At 37.3% G+C, this 26,247-nt stretch overlaps 1 protein-coding gene across 6 annotated transcripts in view; it reads left to right on the top strand.

The window, feature by feature from the left end:
• The window catches only part of PTPRM (protein tyrosine phosphatase receptor type M), a 1,348,209-nt gene that overhangs the window by 883,179 nt on the left and 438,783 nt on the right, over nucleotides 1–26,247 (top strand). For all 6 annotated transcript variants that reach the window (XM_053714931.1, XM_053714930.1, XM_053714929.1 and 3 more), the window contains one exon: nucleotides 24,828–24,960. In XM_053714931.1, coding sequence (XP_053570906.1) covers nucleotides 24,828–24,960 — 133 coding nt within the window. The remainder of the gene's footprint in view (nucleotides 1–24,827; nucleotides 24,961–26,247) is intronic.

The raw sequence follows: 26,247 nt of genomic DNA, 5'->3' as shown, positions 1-26,247 counted from the left end.
CGTCATCCGAGATCACTATATCTTGAATGGTAGGATTCAAATCTAATTTAATCATATTATCAGCAATCAAAAAAGGTCAATTCATGACATTGCCCTATGTGATTTAGATTCTCATGAGAATGCCTTTATATCTAGATTTTTAATTCTCCAGATATCACATAGGTTTAATTTATTCCTAAAGTTTGTGAAAGCTTTCCTTTATCTGTTCCTATCTTGGGGATTTGTTCCGATCCTTATTCTATCTTGTTGGGGACATATGATCATATTGATGTCTCCTGCAATTATTAGATTTTTATCCATATGAGAAAAAAGTTTAATATATAAAACGTCCCAAAAATGTGGATCTATATAATTTGGGGCATAGACATTGCACAACACATATGTTGTACCCTTACACTCTATCTCAATTATAATATGTCTACCATTTGTATCATATTCCTGAGATAGAATAGTATATGCCAAAGCTTTAGAAAAAAGGAAGGCAACCCCTCTCTTGCGTGTCAAGCATGCATTAGCTACAACATTTCCCACCCATTTACATTTTAATTTAGGAATTTCTTTTTCTTTTAGGTGGGTTTCTTGTAAAAAAAAAACTACATCTGGTTTATATTGTTTAAGTTGTTTTAAAATAATACTTCTTTTAGCTAGGGAAGTGATTCCCCCCACATTCCAGGAAAGAAGGTTCAACATTTATCTATACCACTTAATACCAACTTTTGAGTGAGGGTGAGCAGGTACAAAAAAAAACAACAAACTTTAAAACTATAAATATAAACCCCATCTCTAGCTTGTGTAGTTATTAGCCATTTTCAATACCGCCTCCTAGTATCAACTTACAAATTTCTTAATATACTCTTTAGCTTCCTGAGGGTTATTTAAAGTATGATTTTCTCCATTTACATTTATTTTTGCAGGGTATGTCATTCTTGCCTGAATACCTTTTTTAAACAGGATTGGCCAATATGGGGCCATCTCTCTTCTTTTGACAGAAGTTTCTAAGGAAAAATCCTGAAATAATAAGATTTTTTCTTGGCCTCGCATAAGTGGGATCACTTTCCTATATTGACTCATCAGCGTAACTTTATCATGAAAACATAAATATTTTACTATTACTGGTCTAGGCCTAGAAGTACTGTCAGAGTTGAACCTCGCTGTACCCAATCTATGTGCTCTCTTTACCACAAGTGGCTTCTCTATAATTTGGATGCCTAATAACTGGGGTAATTCAATTGAAGCAAAGTGGACTAAGTCTTGCTGTTGGATGGATTCAGGCAGGCCTATTATTTTTATATTGTTCCTATGGGAACGATCTTCTAGATCCTCCAGCCGTGCTTGTAAGGTTCTAATTAAATCCCCTTGATTTTTAACAGTTGACTCTTGAGTCCTTGCCATCAGAGACCCTTGATTCTACCTCAGAGAGACGTGATGCAAACTGTCTCATCTCCCCAGTGAGTTCTGAAATTTCAGCTTTAAGTATATTAAATTGAGGTATAATCAGGTCTGCAATCTGGTTGATCAGATTCTGTTTATCCAAGTTTGAAGATGCTGGTAACTGAATTTCTAAACTATTTTCCATATGGCTAATCTTAGCTTTCTTCTCCCTTTGTTTTACCGGCATAGCTGACGATTTGGCTTTAACTTAAAAAAGAAAAGAAAAGCAGGATGTGCTAACAATCACAAAGTGTCTGTATAAAAAAAAAGACAGCGAAAAAAAAGAGAGGTTTAAATCTCTCTGGCATACTATGTGAAAGAAAACAATAAATATGTGTTAAAAAAAATGGTTTGTGACTTTTATAGAGTCTTGTTGTCTATACCAGTGTATATATAACTAATACCTTTATACCATTTGTGCCCTTGCAGGAATAAATTTACTTCCCAGAAGAAAGAGAGGCAGAGGCCCCTATTATTGGTGGATTATACAATAAATGTGAGCATGTGAACGTGTATATTTACATGCTGTACTAATATCTTTATATGGGTTATAATTTTACTCATATAGCTTACAGCCTAGGGGGCCTATCTATCAAGCTCCGAATGGAGCTTGAAGGCTCGTGTTTCTGGCGAGTCTTCAGACTCACCAGAAACACAAGTTATGGAGCAGCGGTCTAAAGACGGACAGGAATCGCTGCAATTCAACCCGATCAAATACGATCGGGTTGATTGACACCTCCCTGCTGGCAGCTGATTGGCCGTGAGCCTGCAGGGGGCGGCGTTGCACCAGCAGCTCTTGTGAGCTGCTGGTGCAATGTAGACTTGTGCATGATCGAAAAATTTGTTTCGGTTTGGTTCGGATCGATTCGGATTTTTTCGAATTTCGGTTCGGATCGATTCGAATTCAGAAAAATTCGAATTAATTTGTTTCGGATTCATTCAGATTCGAATAAATTCGGCTGGATTCGGTTCGATTCAGAAATTCAGATTTTCGGTATATGTTAGGTGGGATATGCTGTGTATTAGACTAGTATTATGTACTGTATATTTGGTGTAACCCATAGCAGAGTGATATAACCTAATATACTGTACAATACTAGTGTAATCTATGGCCATCCGAATTTACCGAATAAATCCGAACTAATTCGGATTTATTCAGTAGATTCGGCAGTATTTTAATTCGGAAATTCGAATCGATCCGAATCTCCGAATTTACAGAATTTTCCGAATTTCCGAATCGATCTAAAACGAATCACACATGTCTAGTGCAATGCTGAATACGGAGAGCGTATTGCTCTCCGCATTCAGCGATGTCTTTCGGACCTGATCCACACTGTCGGATCAGGTCCGACAGACATATGATAAATAGGCCTCTTTGTGTAGTGCAACCAAAGTGCCACATATACCAACAAATAGTAGATTTGAGAGAGATAGGCAGACCAAACTTATGACCAGCTTAGCCTACAACATTCTATTATCGGATGTCAGTTCTTAAAACATCCAGCAGCCAGAGGCCCAGATATACTTTTCAGCTTGTCTTAAGCTACAGTTAATCACTTCAGCTTGAACATTCAGGGGTCCTCAGGGACCAGTATATGACCGCTTCCAAGCAGCTGGGATAGCCTGAGAATCAAGTTCTTTAGGTCATAATGAGCCTTTTTATATATAAGGAACAAGTCCGCTTTAACAGAAGAAAAAAAGTTGTTTAATGAGGAACCAAGTTGTCCAGCATAAGGCACAATAACTGGTATACCACTCAACAGTCTCACAGTAAGCTTGCAACAGATACTTGCTGTTCCGGAGCAGTTTAGGGCGTCTTCTTCCACCTTATGTACTCAGATCCCCTGCCCAGCTTGTGCTTTGTGGCCAGCTGTTTTCCTCCATGTCCCTGCTCTTCTGCTTCATGCAGGTTTGGGGTATTAATAGCTCCAGTCACCACCCTCAGCTTGATACAACAAGGCTTCTCCAGGTCCCAGAGAGTATATGAGGGTGTCTGCCTTCTCATATGGCACTATGCCAGCTAGCCCACGTAGGTCCGGTTAAGGCCTCCTCTTACCACTCCGTCTCTCCGACTGGCTAGGCAGATTTCTTAAATGCAGCTCTGAGTAAACACACAGGGACGTGGGATATCTTTCCATCCTCACTTTTGCTCTGTAGGTCTCTTTAGTCTCCGTCCCTCTCACTGGCTTAATGGCTCTCAGACTTTTCCAACCACATTTGCAGTTTCGGCTTGGAGGGCTAGACTGACTCAAGTTCGTCCAAAACTGTCGGATGCTGCACTCGCGTTTCTCTGCGAGGCCCCTCCCCAAACGGAAGTCCTTTCAAAAATTGTACATTTTATCTGAATTATAAAAGAACATCTTGGGGTTTGCTGTCCTTTTAAATATAACTTTGTAATTTTATCATCCGATATTAGGGGGTAGATTTATTATGCAGCGAATGCTGCATTCTACGCCCATCTTTCAGGCTCTACTGAAATGTAAGTTTACGAAGCAGTGGTCGTAAGATGATTGACACCCACTGATTGCAGCCGATTGTCCGCGAGTGAACAGGGAACGGCATTGAACAAGCGTTTCACAAGAAATGCTTGTGCAATGTTAAATGTCAAGAGCGTATGTTGTCGACATTTGGCTATGTTGAGCGAACGTGATTCGCTATAGCGAATCATGTCCACTCGACATTTGTTAAATCTACCCCTATTATATGAATGATGAAGTAGACTCTAGAGAGGGGACAGATTAGTCTTTTTAACTTCCAAGTAGTGCTAAATATTTTTAAAACATAACCACCTAGATTACGAGTTTTGTATTAGAGGCTGTGCGGTGCTAACGAGCAGTTTTGTCTCACCGCTCACTTACCTGCAGCACTGGTATTACGAGTTTTCAGAAACCTGTAGTTAAAAGACAAGAAGTCAGCGGTGAGCTGGTCGTACGTGCTCGTGCACGATTTCCCCATAGGAATCAACAGGGAGAGCCTAAGTTACACTAACACCTAACACTACACTATAATTAAATAAATTAACTAAATTAAATACAATTAGCTAAAGTACAAAAAAAACCCCACTAAATTACTGAAAATAATAAACAAATTACAGAAATTTAAACTAATTACACCTAATCTAATAGCCCTATTAAAATAAAAAAGTCCCCCCCAAAAAAACCTAGACTAAACTAAACTACCAATTAAAAGGGCCTTAATAAGTTTAATATAGTGGCGGCGATGTTGGGGGCGGCATATTAGGGGTTAAAAAATGTAGGTAGATGGCTGCGATGTTAGGGACGGCAGATTAGGGGTTAATAATATTTAACTAATGTTTGCGATGCGGGAGTGCGGCGGCTTAGGGGTTAATATGTTTATTATAGTGGCGGCGACATTGGGGTAGACAGATTAGGGGTTAATAAGTGTAGGTAGGTGGCGGCGACATTGAGGGGGGCCGATTAGGGGTTAATAAATATAATGTAGGTGTAGGCGATGTTGGGGGCGGCAGATTAGGGGTTAATAAATATAATGTAGGTGGCGGTGGTGTCCGGAGCGGCAGATTAGGGGTTAAAAATTTTATTTTAGTATTTGCGATGCGGGAGGGCCTCGGTTTAGGGGTTAATAGGTAGTTTATGGGTGTTAGTGTACTTTTTAGCACTTTAGTTATGAGTTTTATGTTACGGCGTTGTACCATAAAACTCTTAACTACTGACTTTTAAATGCGGTAGGACTCTTGACAGGGTAGGGTGTACTGCTCACTTCTTGGCCTCCCAGGACAGACTTGTAATACCGGCGCTATGGAAGTCCCATAGAAAAAAGACTTTACAAAGTTTACGTAAGTCGTTTTGCGGTAAGGCCAAAAAAGTGTGCGGTGACCCTAAACCTTCAAGACTCGTAATACCAGAGGGCATAAAAAAGCAGCGTTAGGACCTCTTAACGCTGCTTTATTTACCCTAACGCACAACTCGTAATCTAGCCGAACATTTGGAAAATAACATGAACATAATATGTACATTTATATATAATATTTATATATGTATGGCTTGATATTTTTGTATTGATTATATATTTTTATTGAATTAGCCAAAAAATAGAATTTACATTATTTAATATTTATTTGAGAACAAGTGCTATACTTATAATAGAAAATACATAAGATCAAAGCTCAGTGTTTTCTTTACTTTAAATAGTAAGATACAAGAACAACTTTGTAGTTGAGGTTCATTTGTTTTACAGGTCATGAAATTTGCTTCATTCATTTTAGAACTTTCTTTAAACCACTTACAGTCTCTCTCAGTTAGTTTATCCCCTGTGGATATGTAGATAATGAGGGGGAAGGTGCCAGTTATATAAACTTCTCAAAATTGGGGCACCTTGGTCTGATACATAATTGCCAAACCTATGGGATATACTGTGAATATTTCTTGGAGATGTTACAATGTTATCAATAGCTGAGTGATAGTTAAAAAAAAAACTGAGAGACTGCAACAAACTCAAAATAACTATGAGCTGCAGTTTTTAATCTCAGGTGAATTAATATTGTTTCCTTATATACAGTATGAAATGTTGACTAGAGTTGGACTATACCAAGGGAGATCTGAATTTTCATTTTCCATTAAAAATAATTTCCCCTGGAGGTTTTATATTTCTAGCTATAGTGCCATTTAAAAATAAAATTATAAGTCTGCATTAAAAGGAGCTGTGACATCCGACATAGAATGTTTGTCCTTAATATGGAAAATATAAGATTACAAACTAAAAGAATAATGATTATTAAATTGTTTAACAAAAAATTATCATATCATATGTTAAACATTGTACATAGATCCTTTTCAGGAATCATATGACATATTCTGCATTCTAACAATTACAAGTTTTATTTCAAATGCAGCTTGATTTAAGCCTAGATATAAGCAGTGATTCAATAAAGTATTTTCGGCCCTTAACACAGCTGTGTGTTGCTTATTAGGGGTTTAATAGTGTGGGTCTTGTAGACAGCGGCGAGACTGTGCTATTTCTACATGCCCAGGGCTGTGACAGCCAACGTGCAGGGTAAGTCACTGTCATTAAGGGGTTAAAGTGTGGGTTAGTAAGGAGTAGTGACTATTCAACTTAACTTTGTAATTATTTATTCTATATGTATATATTTTAAAGGAACATGAAACTCAATATTTTTCTAAATGGTTTAGATAGTGTACAATTAAACAAAACTTTCCAGCATGATTTTCTGATGAAATTGACTTTGTTCTTTTTGTATCCTTTGTTCATACGCAAGTATGTGCGCTCAGGGGTATGCACGTGGCTGGAGGACTATATGGTGGCAGTTTTGAAAGAATATTTTTAACAATGTTGTACATTGTGAAAATACTGCCATCTAGTGTTCAATAACATTCTTGCAAAACTGCTTCCAGATAGTTATCCATAAACATGCATCCTACCTACATAGATATTCTCTTCAAAAAAGAATACAATGAGAACAAAGTAATTTTGATTATAGAAGTACTATCTGATCATGAAAGAAAAAAAAAAGTTGGGTTTCTTGTCCCTTTAAAAAGAACATGGGACTAAATTCATAGACACCTATGAAATTGACAGTGGGCCCCTTTGTAAAGATGTAATCATATGAAAATAAATGTGATAGCGGATGTCAAAAAGACAATGAATATAATAAAGATTTCAATAAAAGATCCAAAGATCTATAATATATTTCCTTGAGTGCTAACGACGGCTCTGAGCCGTTGCAGAGTTTCCCACTCAGGTGCTATCAACGGCTCAGAGCCGTCGCTAGCACTCTCCCACCTTGAGGGAGATCTGGGGGCTCCCACCCGTTCCTACCCCAGTGCTCAGGCCTGTATAATGACAGGCATCACCATGGCTTCACATTTTGCGTGGTGATGTCATGCAAAATGTCACTATGCAACTTTATTAAAAAAAAGACAATGGACAAAATAGGGAAAGGGGGCATGCTGCTTAGAAGCCTGTATCTCAGGCATCTAAGCAGCTGCAGACCCCCAAGATCCACCGTTGGTAAAGGTAATCGCCTAACCTTTCCAACGGTATAAGTCTTGGGGTCTGAAAATAATAAAAAATTAAAAAAAATATTTAAAAAAATTAAAAGTTAAAAAACCCTCAAATGTGCTTAGCACCCAGGTGGGAAAGTGCTTAGCACTCAAAGGGATATACAAAATATAAAGGATATGTCTAGTGAGTGTGGTGATCAAATCTGATGGTTTTGAAAGAAATCCTCCTTTTCTGATGCAGTTGGGTATAGCTGGATGAGTCCCTGTAGGGAGATAAAATCTGACATACGTTTCACTGTTAACCAACAGGTTTTTCTAGGAAGATCATCAGAAAAGGAGTGTAAACCCTGCAGGTATTGGAAGCGGTGATCGAGAGCGGTGTGAACGCTGCCCTGTATCCGCATCCATCCTCATTAGTGGTAAATCACTCACAGTTAATATTGACTGTTCCTAGAAAGGACTTTGATCACGCATATGTATGTTGGTGTATTGGATGTTTTACTGTATTTTATACATATATTTTAATAAATTGTTCATCTTAAAAACCCTTGGGAGACTGTTTGCCTGCCAGTATAAGCAGGTGTGCGCAGTGAATGAGCTTACTATAGCTCCATCTCATGTGAGTAGGATACTGTCAAAACATTCTTTTTACCATTGGGTATATCACAGAGTTACACTATATATTATTTTTTCTTTTTTCACTTTGAGGATTTCTTTCAAGACCATTGGATTTGATCACCACACTCACTGGACATATCCTTTATATTTTGTATATATTATAGATCTTTGGATCTTTTATTGAAATCTTTATTATACTCATTGTCTTTTTGACATCCACTATCACATTTATTTTCACATTTTTGTTTTTTGTGATTGGTTTACACTTTATATATAAAGATGTAAATGTTTGAAATTCTTTGAGCATTGCTTCAACTGTATTCTGTACCCAATACATAATATTTCGCAGATCAAACTAGAACTGCTAGAAATGCAGAAAAACACAATAATTACTACAATACTTTGCACGTGGATGTTGTCTGTTTGTCATGATAAGGTAGATCTCACTGGCTAGGACTAAAGTTGTCTCAGCGATCTTGCACCTGCCGATGTGGCCACAGACATTCAGGGTTGTTCTAGAGGAGTGGTTGGGATTTTTCTTCTACTCTTATGGACTTGCAAAATAAATAACGTTTTTATTGCCCTGTGATGTATTTTGTCTTCAGCTGGTGTCTTGCTATTTTTAAGTTAATGAGGTTGTCTCATTAATTCTTCATTTATTTCTCTTTGAATTAACAGTGTATTGTAAAATAGGTTCCCACTTAATGTGTTTCTATTGACTTGTTATAACACTTTGAGGATTTCTTTCAAGACCATCAGATTTGATCACCACACTCACTGGACATATCCTTTATATTTTTTATATATTATAGATATTTGGATCTTTTATTGAAATCTTTATTATATTCATTGTCTTTTTGACATCCGCTATAACATTTATTTTCACATTTTTGTTTTTTGTGATTGGTTTACACGTTATATATAAAGATGTTAATGTTTGAAATTCGAGGGGGCGGGGCCAACTGCCAAGCTTGCTGGACGCATATAGTAAGAGCTCTGGCTCTCGATGCTAATTTTGGCGTATAATTGGTAATATTTGTTATGCCCAAAGTGCCTAAAGAAGTCTCCTACCAGTTTCTGTTGGAAGCTGGACAATAATTCTGATCCAGAAGTGAGAGAGAGGCCTTCTACTTCAAATTACATCTTTTGAAACTGCCACGAGGACACAGAGCTCAGCTGCGACCTTAAATAGATTGGAGTTCAAACTACCTCTATAATAATCTCTTTCATAAACCTGACTACATCTATGAAAATTGCACTGGCACCCATGGAAGACTCACATACTACGGTGTTGTCCCTGTTAGAAAAACTAGCATGGTGGATGGATGAGAACTTTGCTGAAATCTCATTGCTGCTGCAACCAACTAATCGTGATTGGCCAAACCAACTCACAGTAATAGGTGAGAACCCAGTTAAACCTGAGCAGACCTTTGTGATAGCAACTGTTTTGCCTACTATGGGAGTAGTCAATAAAGACTGTTTGCTGGACGGATCTCGGCAGTGTAGAACTGACTCTCTGGAACCTGCTAGTTGCCATGAGCTCGCAGATCTGGATCGCCAATTTGACCGCTCCATTATTACCTCAGGAGATGTTGTCAATGCCTCTTTGCCCATCGATCATCCACACACTACACCACAGTCGGACATGGCGGAGACCGTCCGCTTTGCCAGCCTGGGATCTCCATCGAGGGCCTACGCAAATCCATCTAAGTTAGTGGATGGCGTCCCTGCACTGGAAACTGACAGGAGGAAGTCTTTGGGTATCGTAGCTAGAAGAAGGTGCGCCTACAAGATATCATGGCAATTGACAAACTCGGTTGCCCTCTATAACCTCAGAAGGGGTATTGGCTAAAGAGAAGTTGCTTCCCGTGTCTGCTTCCCGTGATTACTAAAAAAAAACGATTATGGCCCTCGGAACTCTCCTGAACTTAGTTTAGTTACGCTGCAACTTGCCCAGCGCTCCTATTTCCAACAGATCATATGAACTACTCCATTCACCCTCAATCATGAATAAGACTTGCAGCACCTAATTTTCTAGTTATGCCCTTATATACTCTGGTAAATTTTTACTATATAAGGTTTTAGTGTTAATGCTGACTCATGTTCTGAGGTACATACAATCCCACTCTCTAGTACTCCTCCTGCCTTGCGTTATATAATCCATTGCATTGTGACACTTACCATGCTCTTTTGCTTTTACGCTTATAATGTTTATAGACCAGGACATATATAACTATTGTTCAGTGCCTATAGGTTTACTCATAACATGGATATTTCTTATAGCCTTTTATGTGCCCTGACTTTACATTGGGTCTATACAAATATGCCCTTCTAGGGGAAAATTCCAGCTTTTGCTGATCACATATATAATATGAGATATCTGTAAATCTAGTTCAAGTTCCACCTTGATACTGGCATGTGTATCTCCCTCAGAGACTATTTCTCTCTTATGTTATATGCCTCTGCATCATATCTAAGTTAACTATTAGTTTTTAGCAGTGGTATGGACTCATGTAATTATCTCTTTTTATCACATATTATACGCCAGACTTATTATACGCCAGACTGCATAATTATATTGTTTGTGTTTTTATCAGTTTACTTTGATTTATATTCAGAGAGGTTGTGTAGCCCTCATGAATATGCAATGAGGATACCTTAACTCAACTTGTTTATACTATTCCCAAACCAGAGTTTTTTGTAAAATTATTTTTGGGTTATACCTTGCTCTCTATGGCCTAGATTTAGAGTTCGGCGGTAGCCGTGAAAACCAGCGTTAGAGGCTCCTAACACTGGTTTTAGGCTACCGCCGGTATTTGGAGTCACTCAAAATAGGGTCTAACGCTCACTTTTCAGCCGCAACTTTTCCATACCGCAGATCCCCTTACGTCAATTGCGTATCCTATCTTTTCAATGGGATCTTTCTAACGCCGGTATTTAGAGTCGTTTCTGAAGTGAGCGTTAGAGCTCTAACGACAAAACTCCAGCCGCCGGAAAATAGCAGGAGTTAAGAGCTTTCTGGGCTAACGCCGGTTCATAAAGCTCTTAACTACTGTACCCTAAAGTACACTAACACCCATAAACTACCTATGTACCCCTAAACCGAGGTCCCCCCACATCGCCGCCACTCGATTAAAATTTTTTAACCCCTAATCTGCCGACCGCCACCTACGTTATCCTTATGTACCCCTAATCTGCTGCCCCTAACACCGCCGACCCCTGTATTATATTTATTAACCCCTAACCTGCCCCCCACAACGTCGCTGCCAGCTACCTACAATAATTAACCCCTAATCTGCCGAACGCAAAGCGCCGCCACCTACGTTATCCTTATGTACCCCTAATCTGCTGCCCCTAACACCACCGACCCCTATATTATATTTATTAACCCCTAATCTGCCCCCCACAACGTCGCCTACACCTGCCTACACTTATTAACCCCTAATCTGCCGAGCGGACCTGAGCGCTACTATAATAAATGGATTAACCCCTAAAGCTAAGTCTAACCCTAACACTAACACCCCCCTAAGTTAAATATAATTTAAATCTAACGAAATTAATTAACTCTTATTAAATAAATTATTCCTATTTAAAGCTAAATATTTACCTGTAAAATACATCCTAATATAGCTACAATATAAATTATAATTATATTGTAGCTATTTTAAGATTAATATTTATTTTACAGGCAACTTTGTAATTATTTTAACCAGGTAGAATAGCTATTAAATAGTTAAGAACTATTTAATAGTTACCTAGTTAAAATAATAACAAAATTACCTGTAAAATAAATCCTAACCTAAGTTATAGTTAAACCTAACACTACCCTATCAATAAATTAATTAAATAAAATACCTACAATTACCTACAATTAACCTAACACTACACTATCAATAAATAAATTAAATACAATTGCTACAAATAACTACAATTACATAAACTAACTAAAGTACAAAAAATAAAAAAGAACTAAGTTACAAAAAATAAAAAAATATTTACAAACATAAGAAAAATATTACAACAATTTTAAACTAATTACACCTACTCTAAGGCCCCTAATAAAATAACAAAGACCCCCAAAATAAAAAAATGCCCTACCCTATTCTAAATGAATAGAGTTAAAAGCTCTTTTACCTTACCAGCCCTGAACAGGGCCCTTTGCGGGGCATGCCCCAAGAAGTTCAGCTCTTTTGCCTGTAAAAAAAAACATACGATACCCCCCCCAACATTACAACCCACCACCCACATACCCCTAATCTAACCCAAACCCCCCTTAAATAAACCTAACACTAAGCCCCTGAAGATCTTCCTACCTTGTCTTCACCATCCAGGTATCACCGATCCGTCCTGGCATCCGGTGCTGAAGAGGTCCAGAAGAGGCTCCAAAGTCTTCCTCCTATCGGGCAAGAAGAGGACATCCGGACCGGCAAACATCTTCTCCAAGCGGCATCTTCGATCTTCTTCCATCCGGTGCGGAGCGGGTCCATCTTGAATCAGCCGACGCGGATCCATCCTCTTCTTCCAGCGTCTCCCGACGAATGACGGTTCCTTTAAGGGACGTCATCCAAGATGGCGTCCCTCGAATTCCGATTGGCTGATAGGATTCTATCAGCCAATCGGAATTAAGGTAGGAATATTCTGATTGGCTGATGGAATCAGCCAATCAGAATCAAGTTCAATCCGATTGGCTGATCCAATCAGCCAATCAGATTGAGCTTGCATTCTATTGGCTGATTGGAACAGCCAATAGAATGCGAGCTCAATCTGATTGGCTGATTGGATCAGCCAATCGGATTGAGCTTGATTCTGATTGGCTGATTCCATCAGCCAATCAGAATATTCCTACCTTAATTCTGATTGGCTGATAGAATCCTATCAGCCAATCGGAATTCGAGGGACGCCATCTTGGATGACGTCCCTTAAAGGAACCGTCATTCGTCGGGAGACGCCGGAAGAAGAGGATGGATCCGCGTCGGCTGATTCAAGATGGACCCGCTCCGCACCGGATGGAAGAAGATCGAAGATGCCGCTTGGAGAAGATGTTTGCCGGTCCGGATGTCCTCTTCTTGCCCGATAGGAGGAAGACTTTGGAGCCTCTTCTGGACCTCTTCAGCACCGGATGCCAGGACGGATCGGTGATACCTGGATGGTGAAGACAAGGTAGGAAGATCTTCAGGGGCTTAGTGTTAGGTTTATTTAAGGGGGGTTTGGGTTAGATTAGGGGTATGTGGGTGGTGGGTTGTAATGTTGGGGGGGGTATTGTATGTTTTTTTTTACAGGCAAAAGAGCTGATTTTCTTGGGGCATGCCCTGCAAAGGGCCCTGTTCAGGGCTGGTAAGGTAAAAGAGCTTTTACATTTATTAATTTAGAATAGGGTAGGGAATTTTTTATTTTGGGGGTCTTTGTTATTTTATTAGGGGGCTTAGAGTAGGTGTAATTAGTTTAAAATTGATGTAATATTTTTCTTATGTTTGTAAATATTTTTTTATTTTTTGTAACTTAGTTCTTTTTTATTTTTTGTACTTTAGTTAGTTTATGTAATTGTAGTTACTTGTAGAAATTGTATTTAATTTATTTATTGATAGTGTAGTGTTAGGTTAATTGTAGGTAATTGTAGGTATTTTATTTAATTAATTTATTGATAGGGTAGTGTTAGGTTTAATTATAACTTAGGTTAGGACTTATTTTACAGGTAATTTTGTTATTATTTTAACTAGGTAACTATTAAATCGTTCTTAACTATTTAATAGCTATTGTACCTGGTTAAAATAATTACAAAGTTGCCTGTAAAATAAATATTAATCCTAAAATAGCTATAATATAATTATAATTTATATTGTAGCTATATTAGGATTTATTTTACAGGTAAGTATTTAGCTTTAAATAGGAATAATTTATTTAATAAGAGTTAATTAATTTCGTTAGATGTAAATTATATTTAACTTAGGGGGGTGTTAGTGTTAGGGTTAGACTTAGCTTTAGGGGTTAATCCATTTATTATAGTAGCGATGAGCTCCGGTCGTCAGATTAGGGGTTAATAATTGAAGTTAGGTGTCGGCGATGTTAGGGAGGGCAGATTAGGGGTTAATACTATTTATGATAGGGTTAGTGAGGCGGGTTAGGGGTTAATAACTTTATTATAGTAGCGCTCAGGTCCGCTCGGCAGATTAGGGGTTAATAAGTGTAGGCAGGTGTCGGCGACGTTGAGGGGGGCAGATTAGGGGTTAATAAATATAATATAGGGGTCGGCGGTGTTAGGGGCAGCAGATTAGGGGTACATAGGGATAACGTAGGTTGCGGCGGTGTACGGAGCGGAAGATTAGGGGTTAAAAATAATATGCAGGGGTCAGCGATAGCGGGGACGGCAGATTAGGGGTTAATAAGTGTAAGGTTAGGGGTGTTTAGACTCGGGGTACATGTTAGAGTGTTAGGTGCAGACGTAGGAAGTGTTTCCCCATAGGAAACAATGGGGCTGCGTTAGGAGCTGAACGCTGCTTTTTTGCAGGTGTTAGGTTTTTTTACAGCTCAAACAACCCCATTGTTTCCTGTGGGAGAATCGTGCACGAGCACGTTTTTGAGGCTGGCCGCGTCCGTAAGCAACTCTGGTATCGAGAGTTGCATTTGCGGTAAAAATGCTCTACGCTCCTTTTTTGGAGCCTAACGCAGCATTTTTTTGAACTCTCGATACCAGAGTTAATTTTATGCTGCGGCCAGAAAAAAGCCCGCGTAGCGTTAACAGCCCATCTACCGCCAAACTCCAAATCTAGGCCTATGTCTCTACCTTCTCCCTATATGTGTGGATACTCCCTCATAGTACTATAGTACTATTAATGTATATTTGAACCTACTAGAACTAGTATAAATATTTAGTCCTCAATACTCAATAGTTGAGCTGCCTCAGATATAATGGTAAAACTCTACTATACATCTAACTAGATACATAGATATGCCTTCCATTTGATATGACAGAATGCCTAACCCATAGTTAAGTTCTCTTTACACACTGAGACTTATTTTTTCTCACAGAAGTTGAGGGAATAGATGAGAAGTTAATAACCTAAGTATATATCTGCCGAACTAGTTATATTATACTTTTATCTGTTAAACTCAATCTTCATAAGCCCTTTCTTAGCAAACCTTTTACACATTATTATTACACAAGTTAAGGGTATATGGTTCTATTGTTATAGGTTATTCATAAGATATTATATCACTCCCTGAATATGATACATACCACTGGTTTCCTATCTCTAAACATGTCTAGTTGTGTTGGTATTGTCCCTTTCTTTATGATACATTAATTATCTTTCCCTGCAGTGATCCCTGTATTTCTCTATTAGGATTCTATTATTTTACATTGCCTCTCCCCCTATATTGCAGATCTAGTTACTCTATTATAGCTACCCCCCTCCACCCCACTACTAACATGTATGTATAGCACTATTAAGATATAGCTAGGCTCTCTAGAGCCGTTATAGATATTTAGTCCTTATTACTCAATCGTTGAGTAGGCTAGACTTCCGGTAAAACCCCAATATACCATATAGTAGATATATAAATATGCCTTTCATTTGATATAACAAAAAAGCCTGATTCACAGTCACATTTTTATTGTGACTTAATTTTCCTTATCGAAGCTCATTGAAAACATAACAAATGGTTAACCTAAATATACTTCTACCGGGCGGGGGTACAATGTATCTATGCCACGTCTTCCCCCTACTTTATACTTTAACAGATATGTCTATGCCTCGGACTCTGTTTTATCTGTAACATATGGCCTAATTTGTAGTGTCCTGGGAATAGACCCCTCAGTTACTACTTTAAACAAAATTTACTGCTATAGCACCCCAAGCCACTCCCACCCTTATATATTGTATACGTGTATTAAGGTGCCTTACTAAGTGTATTTATTAGTACTAGGTTACACCTGTATAGAATCTAATCCCTACTAGCTCCTCACCTACAAGACTCATACATTGTAATTTTTATGTATAGATATTTTTAAATGTTTACTGGCCAGGCTGTTTTCTACTCTTTCCTTTGGCTATTGTTTTATATGGTAGTATATCGTTAATGATTAAGGTATTTAGTTGTACCCTATATCCAATTATTCCTACATTGAATGTGTGGGATTCTGAAATAGTACTTCTTTATTTATAATGGTATGCTCATTCACTACTAATGTTATTTGTAACCTCCTGGAGGTACAATTATTTTTCCCATCTGAATGCTAAGACATAGTAGGATTCCTCTTCCAGCATATCAGAGCCACACGTTATAAGTGTGGCATGTGTCTACTATACTACTAGCTCTGTTAATACATTTTTTGTTAAACCTACTATATTTACTGACAAACTATGAATGTGCACCTACCAGACCTATAAGTTTTACAATATTAAGTTTGAGAGCTGTATACTCCTCATGTTTATGATCCTACTGCCAGTAACAACCTAGTCCAAAAGTTAATAAAAGCAGTTGGGACTTTATTTAGTTTAAGTTAAGCTGTAATCATATAATATATTGTCCATTTTGGTGAATGTATATTGTCATTTATTAATAGACACACTAATATAAGCAGTTATGTACAGGTTTCCATGAATATTGCTGCTAGAGAAGTTGGAAACCATAGACCTATAGATGAGTATGGGACTAATACTTATAGTCAGGTATGTTTAAATTAAGCCCTTGATTCTCTGAATGTGTTAGTATTTAACCCCACTAAGTTACACTAGCAGGTTTATCCAGTAAAGTCCTCCCCATTGAATTTTTCTATATAGATATTCATAAATCCCAAACTCCCCATTACTACATAGTTTTCATTAATATCCTATCTTCTTGTCGCCCCTGTTGATAGCTACATTAGATACTCATATAACCCTCTTATATGGCTCCGTCCCCCCCTTCTCTATCTTTTCCTCCATTTGCTATACATTCTAACTCAATAACGCTTTTTTAAGCGGTTCTTACCCGCTGACTGTTATTGACTATTCCGAAATCCCCCCTCCCTATTACTATATATTTATATATTTCTTATTTGAAGCTTATATTAAGCTGCCCATCTGACTATCAGCTGTATCCCACATTCCTAGACCGCCTATAATTTTTGGCTTCTAACTAGTCAGCCTAATATGCTAATATATTGTAAATTTGAGGTTTTATTAGCCTAGCTATGGTTTACTCTATAATTGTCGAAATATTTCCTTCCATTATATTTTCATGTGTATTATTGCAGGTATGTTCTTGTTAAAAGGCGATCAATGTTCCTTGTTTACTGTGCAAAACCTCAATAAAAAAATATTTAAAAATAAAAAATAAAAAAATCCCGTAACAGTCTAACCCGACTCCCAAAAATAAACTTGGCACGTAAAACCCCTATATCCACCATCAAACCCACATCGGAACTAATACTAAAAGTATTAACCCCTAAACTGACAACCCCCCACAATGCAATATGCCTAATTAAACTATTAACCCCTAATCCACCATTAACCCACATAGCGATCTACCTAGTAAAATTATTAACCCCTAAATCTGCCAACCCCAAAATTGCAAACTACCTAATAAATGTATTAACCTCTAATCCATCATTAACCCACATTGCAAAGTCCCTATTAAAACTATTATCCCCTAATCTGCCATTAACCCACATTGCAAAGTACCTATTAAAACTATTAACCCCTTATCCGCCATTAACCCACATCACAACAAACCTTAAAAATCTATTAACCCCTAATATGCCAAACCCACACAACATAATAATCATAATAAAACTATTAACCCCTAAACCGCCAAACCCCCAAAACGCAAGTACCCTCATTAACCTATTAACCCCTAATCCGCCAAACCCCCACAACTTAAATATCTAATTAAATTACTAAGCCCCCTAACCTAACACCCCCCTAAATTTACCCCAATTACCTAAATTAAAAAACACTAAGTTACAATTAAAATAAAAAAGCTAACATTACTTAAAAATAGAAAATTTAAAAATGAAATTAATCTAAGATTACAAAAAATAAGTCTAACATTAAGTAAAATAATAAACATAATTATCCAATTTAAAAAAAATTAAACCTAACCCCTATGAAAATAAAAAAGCTCCCCCAAAATAAAAACACCCCCCTAATCTAATGCTAAACTACCAATAGCCCTTAAAAGGGCTTTTTGTAGGGCATTGACCTAAGTTAAACAGCTCTTTTACCTTAAAAAATACTAAGTCCCCCCTCTAACAGTAAAACCCACCACCCACAAAACCCTCCTACTTAAATAAACTTAACACTAAAAAAAACTAAACTACCCATTACCCCTAAAGGGGCATTTGTATGGGCATTGACCTTAAAAGGGTATTCAGCTCTTGTACTGTCCTTAAAAGGGCATTCAGCTATTTTAAGAGTGCCCATTAAAACCTTAATCTAAAAAAAAAAAAAAAAAAAAAAAAAAATCCTAACTCTTAACCCCTAAATAGGTACTCACTGTTCCTGATGTCTGGTAGAGAAGGTCTTGTTTTAGGCGGTGAAGTCTTCTTTCAAGAGGCCGACATCTTCTTCCAACTGTGGGACCTCTTCCTTCTTCATCCAGGACCAAGCCGGCGCGGAGGGGAGATGAGCGTGGAGCAGGACCGGTGACCGCGGAGCCATGGAGCGTGAAGGATCATCTTCATATGATCGCCGCTGTACACTGAATAGTGAATTCAAGGTATGCGTTTAAATATGGTGTCCCTTGCATTCCTATTGGCTGATTTGATTCTTCAAATTCAAATCAGCCATTAGGATGAGAGCTACTGAAATCCTATTAGCAATTCAAATCAGCCAATAGGATTTCAGTAGCTCTCATCCTATTGGCTGATTTGAATTTGAAGCATCAAATCAGTCAATAGGAATACAAGGGACCCAGTATTTAAACACGTACCTTGAATTCACTATTCAGTGTACAGCGGCGATCGTATGAAGATGATCCTCCACGCTCCATGGCTCTGTGGTCGCCGGTCTTGTTCCACGCTCATCTCTGCTTCATGCCGGCTTGGTCCTAGATGAAGAAGGAAATAGTCCCTGCTTGGAAGAAGATTCCGGCCGCTTGGAAGAAGACTTCTCCGTCTGGAACAAGACCTTCTCCGTCTATTTGAGGGTTAGAGTTAGGATTTTGTTATTTTTGTTTTTTAGATTAGGGTTTTAATGGGCACTCTTAAAAGAGCTGAAGGCCCTTTTAAGGGCAGTAAAAGAGCTGAATGTCCTTTTAAGGGCAATGCCCATACAAATGCCCCTTTAGGGCAATGGGTAGTTTAGGTTTTTTTAGTGTTAGGTTTATTTATTTTGGGGGGTTCAGTGAGTGGTGGGTTTTACTGTTAGAGGGGGGACTTTGTATTTTTTAAGGAAAAAAAGAGCTGTTTAACTTAGAGCAATGCCCTACAAAAAGCCATTTTAAGGGCTATTGGTAGTTTAGCATTAGATTAGGGGGTGTTTTCATTTTGGGGGGGCTTTTTTATTTTCATAGGGATTAGGTTTAATTTTTTTATTTAGGATAATTATGTTTATTATTTTATGTAATGTTAGGCTTTCTTATTTTTTGTAATCTTAGATTAATTTCATTTTTTATTTTTAAGTAATGTTAGCTTTTTTTTATTTTAATTGTAACTTAGTGTTTTTTAATTTAGGTAATTGGGATTAATTTAGGGGTGTTAGGTTTGGGGGATTAGTAATTTAATTAGATATTTAGGTTAAAAGATATTTATTAGGATTATTGCGTTGTGGGTTAATGGCTGATTAGGGGTTAATAGTTTTATTAGGTTTATTGCGATGTGGGTTAATGGCAGATTGGGGGTTAATACATTTATTAGGTTTATTGCTATGTGGGTTAATACATTTATTATATTTATTGAGATGTGGGTTAATGGCGGATTAGGGGTTAATACATTTATTATGTTTACTGCAATGTGGGGGTTGGCGGATTAGGGGTTAATTTACTTTATTATTTATTATGGTGGGGGATTGCGGTTGACAGGTAGATGGATATTGCGCATGCGTTAGGTGTTAGTTATTTTCAGGAGCTAGATAGATATTGAGCATGTGTTAGGTGTTAGTTACTATTTTCAGAGAGGTACGGTGCTCGTATATTCAGTGCAAAGCTTGCTGCACCTGCCTATGTGGGGTGAGGTTAAAATGGAGTAAAATGTATCCATTTTCGCCGCATAAGTCCTTGCGCTTAATACGTTATACCGATTTGCGACGCGGTTCTATGTTAGCTTATGGGACTAAAAATAGTGGCCGATGGGAGAAATATACGCACCGCATTTATATGCGGTGCCGTATATTTAATTCCAAAACTGCCTAAAAACCGGCGGTAAAATCAAGGTGGCTGACAAATGGTTACTCACAAGGGTGTGTGCACTGAATAAAGTGCAATATGGGCAGACTGGGCTTTGCCGTCTCCAGCTGACTGATACTAGCAATTTCTCCCTCAGAGTGCAGTGTAATGTGAGTTCTGCATAAAAAACACAGGGCTTCCTATAGTGCAAATAAAACTAATAACAGTGGTAACTTTAGGAAGATGTGTGAAAAGGGTACTCACATTTCAATTTGCACTGTGAATTTGTGCAAATAAAGCAGGCTGGATGTTATAGACACCAGTTTTCTAATTGGGTCAGTCTGGTAATTCTCCCTGGGCAGGTCTTCCAAACGATGTTAGGTAGATGACATTGAATAAAGTGCTCCTAAATTGTGAAAAAGCAGTGTAAAGTAAGAACTACTTAACATCACAAATGTTATTAAAAACATATATAAAAAGTATGCAACATGTTTCTCAGCTGGCTACCTGTTTTATCAGGCATGTAACAAGTTGAAATGAGGAGCACTTTATATACACATTGTCTAATTAGTTACCATGGGAATAGAAGCTAACAATGGGCGTTTTCATTTAAAAGTAACCTACATTTTTTGTATGAAACCTATATATACATAAACTTCCAGTTTTACTGGAAGACAGATTTAAATAATTATCATATAGTATTAGTAATAACATAATACAGTATACAATATACACATGATAGATGTTAGCTTTCCATTTTAAAAGTTTTAATGTTTCTGTGGGGAAAAGTGAAAGTGTTGATATGTTGGGTCAAATGGTGAAAAAGATCTAAATTGCCAAAAATGTTATATTTTCTTAGATGGCTGTGAAAGGGAAGTATGACAAAATGTTGTGGTGTATTGGAATTCCTTTTTACAATTGAAATAAGGATAGTGAGAATAATGAGTTTGATAGTGATGGATGAAAATGGGTGAATAAGGGGAAGGGCAAGAGGAAGAAATAAGTGTGGATGATACTGAATCAATGGGGGAAATATAACGGTTGCAACTAGAAGATTATTTAGGGATGGGATAGGTTTGTTTGGTGTAGAGAGTGTGTGCTGGGAAAGTGGGCTTGGAAAAATGAGAATACTGAAGGGGGTGTGACTGACTAGATTGAGTGTTGGGGTGTTGAAAGTGTGTGTGGAAACTGCTGTGGTTTGTGATTCTAGTGTAGTGAGGAGTATTGGAATATTCAAATATTAAAAGCGGCTAAATCTATATTGTCATTTAGTCCACTGCAGTATAGAGTTTGTAGTTTGTAGATCCAATAGGTCTCTGGTTGGCGGAGGCATATCATACGATTGTATGTTGAGTGTGGTTGGATTTGTTCTATTGGTACTATTTTCATTGGTGTTTTAGTTGTATCGTGATTGAAAGTGCAATGCCTAGACACACTTTGTTTGTGTAAGCCTTTCAATATGTTTCTACAGTGTTCTGCCTATCTAATATGCAGTTTGCGGCTTGTACTCCCTATGTATTGGACCCCACAAAAACACTTGATGAGGTAGATCATGTAGGAACTCTTGCATGTTAAAAAACAGAGATTGTGAATTCCTCATTGGTGGTGTTTGATCTAAATTTTTTCTTGTAATTTGTGTTGAGCCAAAGGCATGTATTGCAATTTTTTCGATTGCATTTGTAGACACATTTAAGACCAAAGGGATGTTTTGATTTGGCATTCCCTTGGTTTAGTTTAGAATTGGGAATATGAGCTAACTTGACTACCTTACTCTGTGCTAGTTTGGTTCTAATGGTAGGTGCTCTTTTAAAGGTGATTGTAGGTTTCTTTTCAACAATTGTTTCTAATATGGGATCTTGTTTAATGATGTGCGAATGTTTACGAATAATATTTTTTTATTTTATTGAAGTTTTTGTTATAGTGAGTGATGAAATTGTGTGTATTGTTAGTATTTCTTTTTGTAGTGGGTTTGTTTAATAGTACTTGCGTTCTATCTAAATTCCTATCTTTGGTTCGACTTAAGTCTTTAAGAGTTAATGGATAACCTTTTTCTTTAAAACGGTTGGTTAAAATTTCTGATTGTTCCTCAAAGTCTGATATAGATGAACAGTGTTCTTTTTATTCTTCTGAACTGACTAAATGGAATATTTATTTTCTAACTGTGATAATGATTGCTGGTATAGTCCAGGTAGCTGCTACTGTCAACATTTTTAAAAAATGTTTGGATTGTACATGGCCTGAATCGGACCAGCTTAATTCTAAGTCAAGAAATTCGATGAGGTTTTTATCGATTTTGTGTGTAAATTGGAGAACTAAATGGTTGTGATTAAGATGATTAATAAATAAATCTATGGAAGACGATTCTCCATCCCACATACAAGTTAAATCATCTATGTAACGGCCATAGAACAACAGATTTGTCCACCAGGGGGAAGAGTAGATGTAAAATTATTAATGACTCAGATAGAGCATGCAATTTTAAGCAACTTTCTAATTTAATCCTATTAAAAGCAGGAATGTAAAGCTTAGGAGCCAGCCCATTTTTGGTTCAGAACCTGGGTTATGCTTGCTTATTAGTGACTAAATGTAGCCACCAATCAGCAAGCGCTATTCAGGGTGCTAAACCTAAAAAGGGTCCGGCTCCTAAAAATGTGGGTTTTGTGTCCCTTTAAGAGATGTGTATCTCACTTTGCAGACTTCTTTATGTGAAGGCGAGGCTCTTATATCACAATATAAAAGTCTAAACAAAATACTAAATACCCATAGTAAGATAGTGATTTGTCATTTCAGCAAGTCAGTGATTTATTAGTAATTCTAAATGCTTTTCGATTTCGGCATCAAACTAAATATTATAAAGAGCAGGTATTTGTTTAGCATGCATACCCATACCTTTTGGCAAAACATTTCCTTTATATAAGAATAACATATAGTACATGAGAAGACAAAAAGTGCATTGTGTTTATCCTTTACAAAGAATACATATTTTTTGTTGTTAGATTATAAATTAAAGGGATAGAAAAGTAAAAATTAAACTTGCATGATTCAGATAGAGCATGTCATTTTAAGACACTTTTAAATTCACTTCTATTTTCATATTTGCTTTGTTCTGTTGGTATCCCCTGTTGAATATCCTACACTAGCTGATGATTGGTGCCTGCACACATTTGTCTCTTGTGATTGGCTAACTAGATGTGTTCAGCTAGCTGTCCGTAGTGCAATGCTGTTCCTTCAGCAAAGGATAAGGGGATAATGAAGCAAATTTGATAATAGAAGTAAATTGGAAAGTTGTTTTTAATTGTATGTTCTATCCAAATAATGAAAGACAAATTTGGCATTTCCTATCCCTTTAATGCTGATCTAATTTTAAAAAAAGGTATTAAGACTTTGTTGAAAGAATAAGAATCTCGTGCTAAGCATGAGATTTATACAGCCAAGCTACAGGGCACAGTGACAGCAGGAAAAAGAAGACTTGCCACATCTATGGCATATTTCTGAATCAGGATCTATGTGTCTGAGTGATAAAGGGTTGTTGATAGGGAACATGTGAATGTTCTAAAAAGCAGTAATTGAGAATTTCAGAAATAAATCCCTATTTCCAAAACCATCTGTCGACTCAGTGGCATCCCATATGATGAATACTGTCACATTTTGATTACAAAATTGGAAGCTTGGAAAAAAAAATGCCCAGCAAGGGAGGGATTGACTTTAGTGAATTGAGCATTGCGTCTGTTATATTTTTCATCTTGAACTCATTTAGTGGAGGAAATGGATATTTCATCAGACATGGATTTGACATTCCATCACATTATACAGTAAACAGTGTAAACAGAGCTTTAGAAAAAAAAGGGAGCTGGAGTGCCAGAGACAGTATCCGCTGCAAGGCACTGGTTATCTCATTTAAACAGATATTAAATGTGGGTGCCAGTGGAGTGATCATCAGCTGCTTCCCACTTTGCGAATAAATTGCTTAGAAGGAGTCTTTTGACTACCAGATGTGACCTAGATTTAGTATTTCCAAAGGCAAAAATAGGCTATTGTGTAGAAAAACAATTGCTGGTAAAATGCATTGTAAATGAGCTTATCACAGGTTTCCAGGTGTTTGAGTTAATATGTTATGGAAATACAGCTTCACTTATGGTAAATAATTAAGGAAATTGTTCCAACAAATCACATAGGTAACTTATTGTATGGTTATCCTTTTTTTCAGTAATAAATTAACTAATGAAATGTGTGGGGCATGCATTGGTACAGGTCACTTAAAGGTAAATAAATTGAATCTTTGATACTCAGTTCCAAATATAATGGTTTAGAATCATGAGGAAATATAAATACAGCATTCATGTCTTTATATCTGAAGGTTTAAAAGCTAATTTACCACATTTATGCCAAGGATGATGCAGATTTTTAGTTAGCAAAGACTTCTGTGTTTCATATTGAAGTTTGTTCTTATATAGATATTCTATTTTTCCCATTCAGGTGCTGCAACTCGTAAACCAGACCCTGAGCCTGAAAAGCAATCAGACCACACAGTTAAAATTGCTGGAGTCATTGCAGGAATTCTACTGTTTGTCATCATATTACTTGGAGTTATCTTACTGATGAAGAAAAGGTGAGCGTTCTGTTGACATATTGTATATTTGCTACCTGACCCCTGGTCTTGCATTAGTAACAGGCCCTTTGTTTTATATATGAGATAGCCAAGTATTAAACATTCCTATCCAGGGCTGCTTATCTAAATGCTGACAGGTGTAGCTTGACTGAGATGAACTTTATATGACAGATGTTCTGACTGGTTAGCAATATTATCTCAAGACATGCTTGTGTTTTGTTTTTTTAAAGAACAACCAGTCAAATGATGGCCAGAGACAAATAATTGATGCATCCCACTTTTGTGTGTTGCGCCACATTATTACCTCCTACATTAACAGCATGGAAAGAACATTTTCATCTTTAGAATTTATTTTGTAAAAAGTTGTCGACTGAATGTCAGTGTTCTGTGTTTTATGCTTATACACAATCAGTCAAACTGAATAGAAGGCACAGAATTTGAATATCTGATCGGTGGCCAGCGTTTGTCATTTACACTTGATGATATTTCTCTACATTAACATTTGTTAAATGTCAATTACAAACAATTTTGAAGGTTAATAATTACAAAGCGTTGGAATAAAGATACCGTGAAACACACTTCATTTGAACGTTTTCAGTTAATAATTTTGTTTTATTAGAAATACATCCATTGGGGCCAATTTATAATGATATGGGAGGACATGATCAGCTGAAATGCTTGTGCAATGCCACCCCCTACAGATTCGCCAGGGGTGTCAATCATCCTGATCCTATCTGATCGGGATGATTGCTGTCTGCCGCCTCAGAGGTGGCGGTGTTCTAAGACCACTGCTTCTTAACTTAAGTTTCAGTTGAGCCTGAAGGCTTGCGCAGAAACAGATGCATCCGAAGCTTAGTCATTCTGCCCCATTGACTCAATATTTTGTACCTTTGCAATTTTAAAAACAACTATTTAACATCAAGTCCAACACAATTTATTACATGTTAGTGCATGCTGCATGTGGCTGTTTATACCCAAAATATATAGTAGCATATTAATTTCAGCCTATAAAGTTTTTAATACAAAATATGCAAAAAACTGACAACATTTCTGGATTTGCACCTTAAACATAATGGCCCATAGTTATCAAGGTCTGTCGGACCTGATCTGCTAGGGGCAGATTAGAACATGCTGCTAGGGACAGATTATAACATGCTGCTAGGGGCAGATTAGAACATGCTGCTAGGGACAGATTAGAGCATGCTGCTAGGGTCAGATTAGAACATGCTGCTAGGGTCAGATTAGAACATGTTACTAGGGACAGAATAGAACATGCTGCTAGAGGCA

Source organism: Bombina bombina, chromosome 5, assembly GCF_027579735.1.
Source record: "Bombina bombina isolate aBomBom1 chromosome 5, aBomBom1.pri, whole genome shotgun sequence".
NCBI lineage: Eukaryota > Metazoa > Chordata > Amphibia > Anura > Bombinatoridae > Bombina > Bombina bombina.
This window is presented reverse-complemented; position numbering and strand designations above follow the sequence as displayed.